General features: G+C 39.8%; 1 protein-coding gene across 2 annotated transcripts in view; it reads right to left on the reverse strand.

The window, feature by feature from the left end:
• The window catches only part of SNCAIP (synuclein alpha interacting protein), a 92,001-nt gene that overhangs the window by 54,248 nt on the left and 23,290 nt on the right, over nt 1-14,463 (reverse strand). The window contains exon 3 of one of the 2 annotated variants that reach the window (XM_010590421.3): nt 604-1,472. The exons of the other annotated variant lie outside the window; for it this stretch is intronic. Within the exon in view, the coding sequence (XP_010588723.2) occupies nt 604-1,472 (869 nt within the window). The remainder of the gene's footprint in view (nt 1-603; nt 1,473-14,463) is intronic. 2 annotated transcript variants of the gene reach the window in all.

The raw sequence follows: 14,463 nt of genomic DNA on the forward strand, positions 1-14,463 counted from the left end.
GCGGGACAGACCTTTCCTACATCATCATGTTACTCTGTGTCTAGGGTCTTTGGAAAAGATTCTTCATGCTCCCTAGACATACAAAGCTGGAACTCCATGTGGGTCAGAGGGCAATCAAGCTCTACAGTTAGCTTCTATCTGCAAATGCTTTTCAAAATCCTGGTCCAAGTCTTCTGAATAACGATCAGGATAAAACAGAAGACCCTCTGTTCACATATCTGGCAGGTTTACCATCAGCAAGGAACTGACAAATAACTGAGTGAGAGAGTTGGAAACAATTTGAAAAGCAAAGACATTAAAATTCAAGCTGAAGAAAGTGCTGGACTTCCTTTGTTTTGTTTTTATTTTAGATTAAGTGTCCTTATTCCAGTCGAATTCATGCAAAGTTAAAATAAAATAACATTCCCTCTAAAGCCATTTGTCTTTCCCTGTGTTAATCTCCTAACTTTTTAATTTTAAAACTCAAAACTTCCCATCTCCCAGCTGAAACCATACGTAAAGATTAAACAAGAACCAGAACTTCGTTCTGTTATTGATGAATGGAGTTGATTAAAATGGAACCTCTAGATTATTCACATGCATAAGGAACTATATTATACTTACCAGGAGAGATATTTGTCCTTCTTTAACGATGTTCAAGATGCTTTTTACTTTTTTCAGATACTCACTTCTTTCTTCTGGGCCTTGGGAGCAAGTCCAGTTCAAGCCACTGATCTGTTCTTCTGGTTTGGGTTCTGCAGCTGAGGCCTGCAGATGGAAAGCCCTGTGCTGGCAGTCTGGCATTGCCTTCTCAACTTTTCGGCTATGAGGGTCACTAAAGGTCTTGTGTAGGAAGTCCTTACTCTGGTTTTCAGGTTCATATGTGGAGCCACATTTAACTAGAGGCGGTGAGCTCTCCAGCTCTTCAGTGGAAAGCTTGTGCTTGTCCCGGACAACAGATGATGCTTTTCTCAAGTGAGGGCTTTTCACAGGAGAAAGAACACAAAATGGTGTCAGGTTGCACGGTGAGTTCTCAGCACTTCCTGTAGAACAGGCTTTTCCAGAAAGGCCATTGATAGTTGTACATAAACCCAAAATCCTTTTTTCTGAAGTAACCTTGGTAAAAGAGGCAAGCTGTTGACTGGATTTAATGTAAGGCACATCCAGAATCTCATCCATGTCGAGGTCGTAATGTTCCAGTTCGCCCAACAACGCTCCAGGCTCGGTGCCTTTACCTGGCAGGCTGCCCTCTCCATCTCCAGCACTGTGCTCCTCAGGCTGGGGGCCTGGCTCAGGTTCATCCCCTTTCTGGTACTCCACCTTCTGGCTCTTTTGGTCATCATTTTCATTGTTCTCCAGAGTCTCTGGCTGATGTTTCAGTGGGGAAACCCGCTTCACAGGGCGGAACTTGCTGTATACATCGGCAATTCCTGTGGGCTTTTGTGTATTTGTAATAAGAGTTGAGACACCACAATTCCAGCTAGAGCTAGAAACTAAAAAAAAATAAAAGAGAAGAATATTAAAGTGAAATGCTGAATACATCGTGGCCATGCACACAGACACGGTCAACTCAAGTTATGCTCAACCTAAGCTCCTGGTGTAAGGGAATGACTTAGAGAGGACTTACACCCACAAATAAACAATTCATACTCACCACTGGAAAACAATGAATGATAAAAGAAAATAATGACATATTAGCTCAAAATTAATTCAAGTACCAAAAAAGCAGACAGTTCAAGAAAAACAAACCAAAATATTTAAGTTTATTCCCTGGACAGATTCACCTCCTTGGCAGTATTTCAATACTTAGCATATTAAATATATGTCCATTCCAACAGAATTAGAAGGTGGGATACTCTGTGTTAAATAAACTTCCAGACTAAGCTAGGAAGCTAAGGGTGCATACACTGACACCCCGCCTCCTCCACACATATGCACACATACACATGCACCTCTAACGCTTAAGAAGTCTCACATAAAGAAGGGGTGCATTATTTAATATTGGGCAAATTCAAACTGTGACCTATGGGTGATTCATCAGATGTCCTGTTAGGTGGATTACGGAAAGAACAGAAACAATGACGTGGTCAGGAGATGACTGGGCCGTGGGAGACAAACCATGCTTGAGATAACCCCACCTGGAATGGACATCCCAGTCAACCACCATACAGAGGTATCATGATGCTTTCTGGCACATGAAACAGCAACATAATATGCTAACACTTCACAACAGAACATGCTCTTTAAGATTTAACACTGTCCTCCATTGTTGGGAAGTTGGAAATAAATAGGAGGAGAAGGAAGTTGTAAAGGGAAGATGGGGCAAGCAGACTGGGTTATTCTCATTTCTGTGTAAATTTTAGATAAAGATCATGTATTGGTTTGAATTTGATTAAGTGTCTGGTTGAGATGGAGGGGAAAGTGAAACAGCTAGACCCATCTGGAGGTGGAAGATAAGAACCACGACGGGTCCCAGTTACCTCATATGAGAGGTCACCTGTGCTTTCTCTCAGGGGCAAGTGAGTGGAGCAACAGTCTCCTCGGCCATGATGATACTGCTGCCTTTCTGGGGGACTCCTCTGACTAGCCGCCAGAGGAGCCAGCACACTTAGGAACCTGCAGGCACTGATTTATAGGGTCTTACTCCATTTCCACTTAGCTTACACTGCCCCCTATGAAAAGGGTTAGATTTCGGGACATACCTTCCAACTAGGGAACTCCTATCTAGTCTCCTTTTCTGGGACAACAGCAGGAGGGAAGTATTTAATCTGAAATCATGTACACCTACTCCTCACTTATTGACAATAGATAAAACCTACTATCTGACTATTTTGTGCCTTAACAACAAACACCTGGCAGTAATGAACATCAAGGTGCGAGGCAACAGTAACACTGGCTGTGATGATTAAGGTTATATGCGAACTTGAAAAGGCAATGATTCTCAGTGCTTTAGCAGTTATGTGATGATGTAACTTGATAGCTATGTAATGACGTAGTCATCCTCCCTTTTGTGATCTGATGTGGTTATCCTTCATTTTGTGTAACGCGGATTTTCACATAATGACTTGGTCTTTGGAACCTAACCATGTGGTATATATGTACGTGCTTTTTTTGCTGTTGGACAAAGAATTAAAGAACTAATGTGTACTCAGGTCTGTAACTTCTGCAACAGTCCCTAGCTACCACTGATTCTTGGGGTGAAAATGGCATGTCAATTATTAAATGTTCTCTAAATTTAGATCACTGGTCATTCTTCCTCCTGCTGGGATTCAGGGAAATTCTGGAACCAAGCTAAGGAGATGAGAATGGGTGTTCTGAGTATGGACACTATATAACAGTCAGTGGGTTCTTTCTCCTAAATAGACTGCAATTTTGCCTAGGGTTTCAGAGGATCTGCACCAAATTGTCCACCTCTGAGGTCCTTCTGGTTTTGGCATTTTGAATCTAAGAAGTGAATACTATGAGGTGTGGAGGGAGGACTGGACTCTATCTACTAAGGAACAGGTATAACAGAGAATGTTTCAGAAAGGAAGGTATCTAGATGCTCTTAAAAAAAATCTTAGGCTGCTGTTTTTTTCCCTTTTGTTGGCTCTGGCTCTTAGTTGTCCAAGGTGTTTGGCACAGAGCAGAATTAACAAATGTTAGTATTTGAATTAGTCATTTAGTAAAACACATTCAGTCTGTTTTTAAATGTCCAAAAGTGTGTCCTTCTGAGGGATTTATAGCCTAATTTCACAGAGAACAAAAGTCCTATTAATAAGCTCAGAAGAGTGATAATCACCAATAAAACCTGAATTTCCTAAAGTTATTTATGAAATGTGAATTTGCAAAGAGTAATTCTAGTTAGTCCATTATAAATTGAAAAGTTTTTCCATTTTTATGTGTTTTTCTCCCTAAAAATGTGAAACTATGAGAAATTAATATCTTCCAGAAATTTCTGCCAAGGCTTTCTCTCTTCCTTTCAAGAAAACAGTTACTTACATAGAATAGCTGAGAGACAGTGGTCATAGAGTTTGTAATATGTAAATGTGCCTTTAATTTTATTCATCAATTTTCTGAAAAACTTCAAATATAGTATGAAAAAAATTTTATACATTCATAGACATTTCTGAGATACATGCTTATTAGTAGGCATGGTTAGCTAATATTTTGTCAATTACCTTGATTTCTTTGGAAATTCTTGAAAATGGGCATCTCAGGATGCAATTAAAAAAAAAAATTAAAGCCACATAACTTAGTGGGTCAATACAACGAACACATTGTACCAATATATTTATGTTTTGTATAAGGTCATGGGTTCAAAGGACTACTCTTTTATGTTGGCTTTATTTACATGTGAAATTTTTTCCAAGTGATACAGGGAAATGGATACCATATGTTTCCCAGCTGTTTTGTTCTGACAGGAGCCATTAAGAACACTCTATGGAAATGAATTCTGTCTCAGTCTTATGAAAACACTTCTTTCCACAGAATGGTTCTAGAAACTGAAGAAGGGGCATCAACATTTTGGCTTGTTGTCCACCCCTCACTGAAACCTATGATTCTGTTTTAGGCTAAAAATGAAATCTGTGTTTTCTAGTTTGGGTCTTGACTGCAGAGAAAAAAATCCTAGTCATGAAAAATGGATTATTTAATGTGTTTTCTTAAGAATGATCCAATTTATCGTTATATCATATATTTAGCTGAGAAAAAGGTCAATTTTATGCTATATACAAAAGATAAAACTCAATTAGCTTATTTATCTTAAGCTGAGCAAATGGTAATTTTAAGCACAACCCAAGGAAAAAAGCTATTAACGATTGGCAAGAATTTCACTTCCAATCCGATGAGTCTAACAAAAATTTCACTTATACATTTGTTCTACTCCAACACCATAGTAAACTTCTTATAGCACACGGAAACAAAGTTCAGACTGACTATGGTTACTAGAAAGATTTTTGAGGCTAATTTTGTTTTCTGGAAATCATGAATAAGTGCTTCACATGTTAAAAAAAACTTTAAATCCCTGAAAATTTTATTTCTATTATCTTATTAAATTTTTACAAGTTCCGTGAGAACAGAGTCTATGTCTAATTTCTCTATCCCTCAAAGCACCAGCAAGTTGCTTTACATATATAGGTTCTTCATGACTGTTTTGTTAAAAGGGTTCATTTTTAATATTTTACAAAAGTTAATTTACCTAATACGTCTCCAACCTGTCCATGTCAAAAATTTTCTATGGCTCTGCAGACAAATGGAAATGTATTTGATATCGATTTAGAGGATACAATCATCTCTCCTAAGCTTTCTGGCATCTAGAATGCTTCTGAGCTCCGGCAATGCATTCCCAATTGCTGTTGACCACCCCCACCCAGCCATTTATTCAACAAGCATTTCATACGGGCCTAGGATGTGCTAGGATTTATGACAGGCAGCAATGTTGCAATTCAGGGGCATTAACCTTCTCCACCCTTGCCTGTTCTCCCCCTTTTTCCTCCTTACCTCAACACAAACAAACTGCCCCTTCCCCAAACATATTCCTCCTCCTGTGATCTTGGCCTAGATAGCTGCACCACCATTTATGCGGTCTCCCAAGCAACTCATCTCCCAGACACCACAGGCCATTCTCTTTCCTTGACCCGTCCTACATCCCTCAGGTACCAAGTCTTGCTGTCGCTTCATCCTAAATCCCTCTCAGATCTGGACCCTTATCTTCATCCTCACTACACTCTTCAGGTAAGTCTTATTTTGTCACTTCTTAGCTCAAAAACATCAAGTGACCCTGTACTGCCTAAAGCACTAATTCCCCACACATGGGATGCATATTTCTGCAGTGTCTGAGACGCCACCCTGGCACCACATTGCAGAATGAGAAAGTTACTACACTTTCAATTCTCTTTCTTCCTCCTAGTTATTTTAAGGAAAGCCCCAGTTTGGTGCTAGAATGAATTTAACTCCTCTCTAAAACTTACTGGTCTCCCTTCATAACAATGTGACTGTAGGCCTTGGCTCCAAGACTTTCATACACAAAGAATTAAGACCAACGGTTTTATTTTCATTGCATTCATTTTAACATTTACCTTAAATTTATACAAGTGACATTGGTTTTCTATTTACCTCAGTGGCATAAAGTTTATTTTCAAAGCAAGTATGTTTAAAAGTGAATGGTTTTAGAAAAATATATTATATAAATGATAGTACAGGTGGTAGACAGATAAAGCAAAAACGATAGACTTTAGATATAGCACAAGCTGTAGAAATGATATTTAAATTACTAAGGATTGGGAAACTTCAGTCCAGGATAACAGCTGAATTCTTAAGCATGGTGTGTGGCAGTTCTTTTACAAATTTTCTAATTTACCTTCTCATCTCACCACCCCTTATTTCTAAATCACTAATTATCCCCCTACCTCCATTGCTAAATTCAGCCTTTCAAGACATGTGGTGTTCTTCCTTCACCATTTTTGCTTTTGGGCCTTGTCCTGTTTCATGGATAACTTTGTAGATAAGAATCAGCATACATACAATCTCCGAAATGTAGAAACTGATCCAGTCCTCACCTTCCCACTTCTCGATCATTTCTGATACCACTGCCCACATAGCATACTCTCCCTCAGACCCCACCCACTCTCTCAGACCCTACCCACCGAGAGCTTGGGCAGTTTTCAAAGGTTAAAAGGATACCATCCCTTAGACTGCCAAATAGGCAGACACCAGCTGCAAGTTTGAGTCCACGCACACCCTCACTTTTAACTGCTGTCTTCACGTTCTCCTTTGGGTTTGATAATTCACTGGAATGACTCACAGAACTCACAGAGTATTATATTTACAATTATAGATTTATTATATCAAAAGGATACAAATTAGGATTGTCATAAGGAGGAAACACAAATGTCTGGGAGGTTCTCAATGTGAAGCTTCTGTGTTTCAAAGAGGGCAGACATGTCAATCTTCCTCTGCTGACCAGGAAGTTCTCTGACCCTTCGTGTTCTGGGCTTTTATTGGTCAGTACTGCATGACAGACTAAATCATACCTCTTAAGGCTAGTTCGTATCTGCCTCCCAGGTGAGTCTTTTCTGGTCTGGCCAGCCCTCACTCACCAGCACAAATCCTCAGGTGTGGGCTGGAAGTCCCAGATCAAGGCACCCCAATTACTCCAATGATTATTTCTCCAGAGCCAAAGACAAAGGACACTTTACCCCACACCTACAATGCTCTTGGCTCCTTTCTTTGTCTGAGGCTCAGACTCATCTGTCAAGATTTAACTCAGGTGTCATCTCATTGGTGTAGTTCTGACTTTCTCAGGGAATAGCTGCTACTGCTTTCTCAGTGCCCTGATAATACTTACACAGACCTAGAGCTGGGCATTTCTGAAGCTCTGTTGCAACTACTCACTCTCACATCTGTTTCACCTGCTCTCCTGAAAGCTCCCCAAGGGCAAAGATTGCTCTTGAACCTTCTTGTGTTTATAGCCAGTGCTCTATCACAGCACCTGGAACATATTGGGGCTCAGGGGCTAAATCTTTGAATGAAGGAAGGAATATGACAGACCAAAGATGCAAAGTACAGTAAGTAGTTAAATATGAGTTGTGTCACATGGGTCGCTCCTGCTGCTTTTGGAGCACACTAACTGTGCTGGATAATCCAATGATACAGTTAGTAAGCTACTGATAAAGCTAAGGCATCTCTTTAGAAGAGGTGCTGCTTATTGAAATATTTTCATACGTTTCCTACAATAAGCCCTAAGCCTCGGTTTCCTCATCTGTAAAATGAAGGGTTCTGACTATATGATTACTAAGACCTGATCCGCCCCTAAATTTCTATGACTTTATGGAATGTCTACAAATAACAGGGCTCTTTACTCTGAGTGACTCACTGTGAAACACTATAATTCCTCTGGATTCATGTCTTTCACCAAATCCTTGCAAATTTATAATTATGAGGCTAAGCTGATTGCTGACACGGAACAACTCCTTGGCTCTTGGGACTGATAAATTAGTATTTTCTTGGGAAGATAATTTATACTTTGCTATTGCAATGGTGGATCTAATTTTCAAGACTGAACGTCAATGTTGGCTCCCAATATGCCTGTTTGTTTTACTTCCAAATATGGATTTATGTGTCCATATTAGAAAATTAGCATTAGACACGGAGCAGAAAAAGAAAAGGGATATGCCTTTAGGGTTAAATTGAGTTCCCCTCCTGGTTTTTTGTTAAAAGTTAAATAAATTATATTTTCCATGGGAAACAAAGTGGTCAACTTCAGCTGTAATTGACTTAAAGTGTACCTAACAACATATCCCACAACTATAGCTACTGGAAGGTGGCATTTCCAAAGACATACTTTCTAAGTTCTCCTACATTCCATCTCTTTCCATTTTTATACCTAAGGGAGAGAAGAGTCATCAATGAAAGATTCAGAGTGCCATGAGTTTCAGGTTCCACAGTCCAATGTAAACTGAAGTCTATAGTGTATCCACTTACTGCCAACACCTCAGACTCTGCAAGGAGTGATGACAGGTGGCTTATACCATCTCATGGCAACAGGAAGAACAGTATGGAGTCTGAGTAAAGATTACTTGTTGGATGCTCTTCTGTAGTACCCTTGGAGACTAGACTGTATCCTGATCACAGAAAGAGTTGCATTAACGATGGGTTTGGAGAACTGTGTCAGAAGAATTAATGTTAAGAAGAGTGAATGTGTGCAAGAAATGCATGTTTCTGGAACATTCTCACAAGGTAACTTGTTCATTTCTTTCACTGATGCCACAGACCGCTTATTGGGGGTATTGTGAAGCTGAAGGGGAGGAACAGAGGTCTTTATTATTACAAAACTGTCAACCAATCATCTAGCCACATTAGGATGCTAAATACTGTGGGGAAAGATTCACCGATTTGGGTTCTAAGCTTTCTGACTTTAAGTGGCTACTGATACCAAGCAGCTGTTGTCAAAAGTGTCAGACTCGTGTTCCATCATCCCTAGCACTGCCCAGAATTTTCTAGACCTGCTCACATAACTCTGTACCCTTTCTACACCTATTCCTTTGTTCTGTGAAAACTCATCTAAATGCTCAAGCCCTACTGCCCTGGATAGAAAAGAGACTTCTTCACCAAAGAAGTATATTCTATTATAAAATCAGACTCAATATTTTGACAAGTTAAAACCTTTTGGTTAAAACCAAAAGCAGTTTATATAGAATAGAAATTGGTGGGTCTGAAGAAGTACATGGTTTCAGAGTTATTCTGTCATCTAAAAAATATGCTGACCTTCACTTTGATGTTAACAATACCTCGTGAGTGAATTAAGCCTTGTATTCACTCCAAGCCCATTTACCAGGTTTTTCTTCTTCGTCCCTCTCTCTGTGTGAGCTGTAGAGATAGATACACATCAAGGGACAGTGAAAAGGCTCATTAACCAGAGAAGCACTGGGAAGAGGGGAGCTTCTAGTTTCTGATAGTGCAGGGACACTTAACAGTTATAACTGAAGGTGGCGCTGTTTTACAGTTTTAATCTACTATCAAGGACAAAGAAGGCCAAGTTATAGCTGCTTGATAAGACAGCAAGGGGTAGATGGAGCAGGCAGGTAGATGTGGGTGTGCAGGAGAGAGGATCCCTGCTCTCCCCTCTGTACCTGCACCTGATATCTCCCAAAATGCCTGTTTATTTTACTTCTAAATATGGAGTTACGTGGCCATGTTAGAAAATTAGCTGTAGACATCAAGAGGACAAAGAAAAGGGGGAATGTCTTTAGAGTAAAAGAGTGTTCCCCTACTGTTTCTTGCTAAAAGTTAAATGAATTCTGTTTTCCATGAGAAACAGAGTGGTGGGTCTTTGAATCCTAGTCTTATTTTGAGAGGGATGCACTTAAGGTCTGGAGGGGAGGAGAAATGGGGGGAAGAACTAGAGTTGGCCTTCAGCCTACTCTTCCTCTTGGCAGGCCCTCAGGTCCACCCACGAGAGCGCCTGCCTCAGCCAGAGGTCTCAGTTCCAAGGCTGGAGAGAGAACAGGGCAGGTGCAGCTGTGACAAAGCAAAGTGGAGAAAGAGCAGACAGCGGCTCTTCCCAGGATGAATGACCAGCAGAGCTACTGAGCCTCCCTGCTCAGGGGCAGTTTGGTATAAACTTCACAAAGGCACTATTATAGACAATTAAAATATATTTTTTAATATGTACTAAAGAAAAAAATGCTTTAAGGTGGTATTTCTTAGTTGGAAATTTTCTAAAATTCCCTCTGCTTAACAGTTTTTAAAATTGCCTACATAAGATGTTTGTGTAAGGCTTTCTATGTTTCAGAGTAAAAGGCAAGTATGGGATTTATATTAGAGGTTTTCATGATGACTCCAGAGGACGGATGGGCAGTTTTTAGTTATTCTCACTTGAAAATAAATGAGAACTCAGGAAATTTTAACAACATGCAGAAAATTACATAGCAGGCTGACTGCTCAACCAGGAATGAGGTTCCCTGACTCCAACTTTCTTTCCATAACACCACAAGACCACCTTATCAAAATTAAAATTATTTCCTAAACATGTAATTCACATTATCTCTATTTGGGTCACATGCAAGCAATGCGATCCCAGACACCAGTGGCAAAGCATGGTCATATTAATTTCAGATTCATTTTAACCTAAATCCCAAGCTATGCACTTCACCTAGATTTTGGTAACCACTTACTATGAAAATTGTATGGGAGCAAAGTTAGAAAATTGGTTTTTAATAATAACTCCTTAGAAACAGTTCAGCAGAAAAATTTTCCTACTGTTTATCTTCAGTGGCATTAGCCTATATTAACTTGAGAGCCACGTATCACTGAGAATCTGTTCTTCCAGCTGCCAGTCTCTTCAAATGATGAAAGGTGGCAATCTCTTTTTAATATAAGCAAGAGATTCAAGAATACAAGAAAGCATGCTCATACGTGTTAAAGTAATTGGAAGAAAGATAAAATACTCCTGTGGTGTTCATTTATTCAATAAGCATTTACTGAATGTCTTCTGTGTGCTAGGGACAGGGTGGTGAATGAAACAGACATAATCCCTGCCCTCATAGGGGAATCAGACAATAAAACAAGTACACAGATGAATAAGAAATTACAAAATGCAAAGTGCTTTGAAGGAAAAAAACAGAGTTTTGGAATAGAGAACAGCTGAAGGGACCCATAAGTAGAACACTTTGAGAAGGCCTCATCAAGGAGGTGATATTTAAGCCAAGGTCTGAGGGATGAGAAGAAGCCTATTATGTGAGGGTCTGGGGTGAAATGCAGGAGAAAACTAATTCTGTGAAGATCTGGGTAGAAGGAAACATATCACAAATGCCTAAGGCAGAAGAGAATTTGGCTTGTTCTGCAGCTCCTTTGGCTGGAACAGAGTGAGACAGGATGAAAGTTATAGCAGACGAAGTTGGGGAGGTGTCAGGGGCCAGCACATTTGGGGATCTTATTGGCTACCGCAAAGAGTTTTGTTTTTAGTTTAACTGAAATGGGGGTATCATTGGACAGTTTTCACAGAGGACTGAAATGATGGGCTTTACATTTCAAAATATATCCTTTTGCCTACTCTGTGGGAAATAGATTATTCCTGGGGTGGGCAAGAATTGGTCATGTGAGAAGACTAGTTAGGAGGATATTGATCCAGATTAAACATACAGGTGGACAGGTGCAGGTGCTGGCCACTGAGATGGAGGGAAGTGGACAGATGGAGATATATTTTGAGCACAGAATACTCAGGACCTGGTGATGGTGCAAATTGTTAAGCGCTCAGCTACTAACTGAATCCACCCACAGGCACCTTGAAAGAATGGCCTGGTGATCTACCTCCAAAAGATCACAGCCATTGAAACCCCGATGGAGCACAGTTCTACTCTGAAACATGTGGGGTTGCCATGAGTTGGAACTAACTCAGTGATGACTGGTTTGGGTTTTTTTCTTTGGTGATGAATTAGTGTGGGGTTTGAGGGAGAGGGAGAACTCTGGCTTCAGTAACTGAATGGATGCTGGTGCTATTTACTGAGGTGGGAGTCTAGGAGGATCATGTTGGGGAGGGGGATTCAAGAATTTTCAGAATTCCAAGAGGCATCTAATGAAGATATTGAGGGGTCATTAAATGGGGGGAGGGGAGCTGGAGCACTGAGGAGAGTATCAGCAGCATGCAGATGGTACTTGAAGCCGTGAGAATGGATGAGATATCGATTTAGATTGAGAGGAGAGAGGGTCCTATAACCAGGCCCACTTGAATATTTAAAGATCAAGCAGAGAAAGAGGAGGAATTAGCAAAGGAGACTAAGGTGAAGTCTGAGCATTAAGAGAAAAACAAGGAGCGAGATGGTATCACAAAGCCAAGAGGGGACTGCTTCCAGAAACAAGTGGTCAATGGTCTCAAATAACGCTTGGAAGTCAAGAAAGATGAGAATATCAAAATGACAGTGGATTTCACACAATGGAAGTTGTAACCCCACCTCTAGAGGTAGAAGCCATACTGGAGATCCTTAGGGGTAAATAAGAGGTGGAGGATTAGAGATAGTGATTCCATAATTCTTTAGAGAAGCTTGGAAACCCTGGTGGCGTAGTGGTTAAGTGCTACGGCTGCTAACCAAAAGGTCAGCAGTTAGAATCCGCCAGGGGCTCCTTGGGAACTCTATGCGGCAGTTCTACTCTACCCTATAGGGTCACTATGAGTTGGAATAGGGTTTGGTTTTTGGTTTTGGTTTTAAGGTGGGGGGGTGGGCAGAGAAACTGCTAGTGGGGGTTTTGTTTTTTGAGATATAATTCGAGAGTGTTTGTTATTATGAGGGTAATGCCTCCTTAGAGAGGAAGAGACTGATGTGATGATGCAGATGAGAGAGGAGATAACTGAAGGATCGGGGTGTCAAACCCAAATGAAAAAAAGCAAAATACCAGCTGCCTTATATCTCAGTTATGACACAAAACCAATCGCAGCAAGGTTTCCTTTCTCCTCATCACACATTCATTCATCCACCCATACCTCAGATATATATTTAGCAACTCTTCTGTGCCTAAATTATCCTTTTCTCTATGCTTCGAGTTTCTCATCCTTCCTTACTGCAGTTTTCCTCGAATGCAGTAAGGAAGGTTTCTACCAAGAGAAGGTTTTTCTACAGCTTTTGAAGTGGGAGAGAGAAGACTAAGTTCCTTCCTCTGAGTTTTCTCTCTCTCTAAAGCTGTCTTGTCCATGACTTCCTTTTTCTTTTCTTTTAAAAATAATTTTATTCAGGTAAAAATACATATAACAAAATTTTTGCCATTTTAACCCTTTAAGTGTACAATTCAGTGATATTAATTACATTTACCATGCTGTGCAACCATCACCATTAACCATTTCCAAAAGTTTTTCATCACCTCAAGAAAAAACTTAGTACTCCTTAAACAATAACTCCCCATTTCCTCCTCCTCCCAGGCTCTGGTAACCACTAATAAACTTGGGTCTCTGTGTTTGCCTATACTAGAAACTTCATGTAAGTTGTTGTAGTTAGGTGCTAGTGAGTCGGTTCTAACTCACAGTGATCCTATAGGACAGCGTAGGATTGCCCCACAGAGTTTCCAAGGAGAAGCTGGTGGATTTGAACTGCTCACCTTTTGGTTAGCAGCCGAGCTCTTAACCACTATGCCACCAGGGTGTAAAGTAAGTGGGATCATACAATATTTGTCCCTTGGTTTTTGACTTTTTCCACTCAGACTAATGTTTTCAAGGTTCATCCATGTTGGAGCGCATTTCAAAACTTCATTCCTGTTTATGGATGAATAATATTCCATTGTATGTAGGTACCACATTTTGTTTATCCATTCCTCTGTTAATGGACATCCTGACTTTGTTTTTACCACATTGCAAGTAACCTGTTATAAAATCAAGAAGTGTGGCACTTACATTTATGGTTAAGCAAAGAGTAGAAACGTTGAAGAGAAGAAGTAAAAATGCAATGTATTTAAACTCTACTATTTCCAGACTCTTTCATTATTCTGATACCACCAAAATTTTATTTTCAACTTTTCTAATGCCCACTGTCCCCATCTTTTCCCAGACTGACTTACACGCTTTCCCTCAGAAACATTAAGCAAGGTGTTAATAGATTAAGGATAGAGACGATCTCTCCCTTTGGGCAAAAGGGGCAGCTCCATTTTCATGTGTAAACTCTCTGGTTCATTCAAAATGATAGCAACACACATTCTGAAAAAAGCAGGAGATAAAATTGTCCTCACACTATGATCACAACTATACCCAAAAATATGCCTCAGGGAAAAAAAAATACTAGAAAGAAATATAGTAATTTTGTTCTGGTGGCAGGACTAATTAAAGTTTTTACTTTCCATTTTTTATAGTGGATTATATCAACTATATAATTAAAATTAAAATTTTGTTAAAGAAAAAAAATTATTGGTTCCTTTATTTGGCTAACCTCTTATGCAGATGTTTTATTATTTCTAAATTTTTGCCTGAGTTAAATAAATGGAGATTCTTGCCATTAATGTCAGATTTTTTGTTGCACCAGGTTC

Source organism: Loxodonta africana, chromosome 2 (genome assembly GCF_030014295.1).
Source record: "Loxodonta africana isolate mLoxAfr1 chromosome 2, mLoxAfr1.hap2, whole genome shotgun sequence".
Classification (NCBI taxonomy): Eukaryota; Metazoa; Chordata; class Mammalia; order Proboscidea; family Elephantidae; genus Loxodonta; species Loxodonta africana.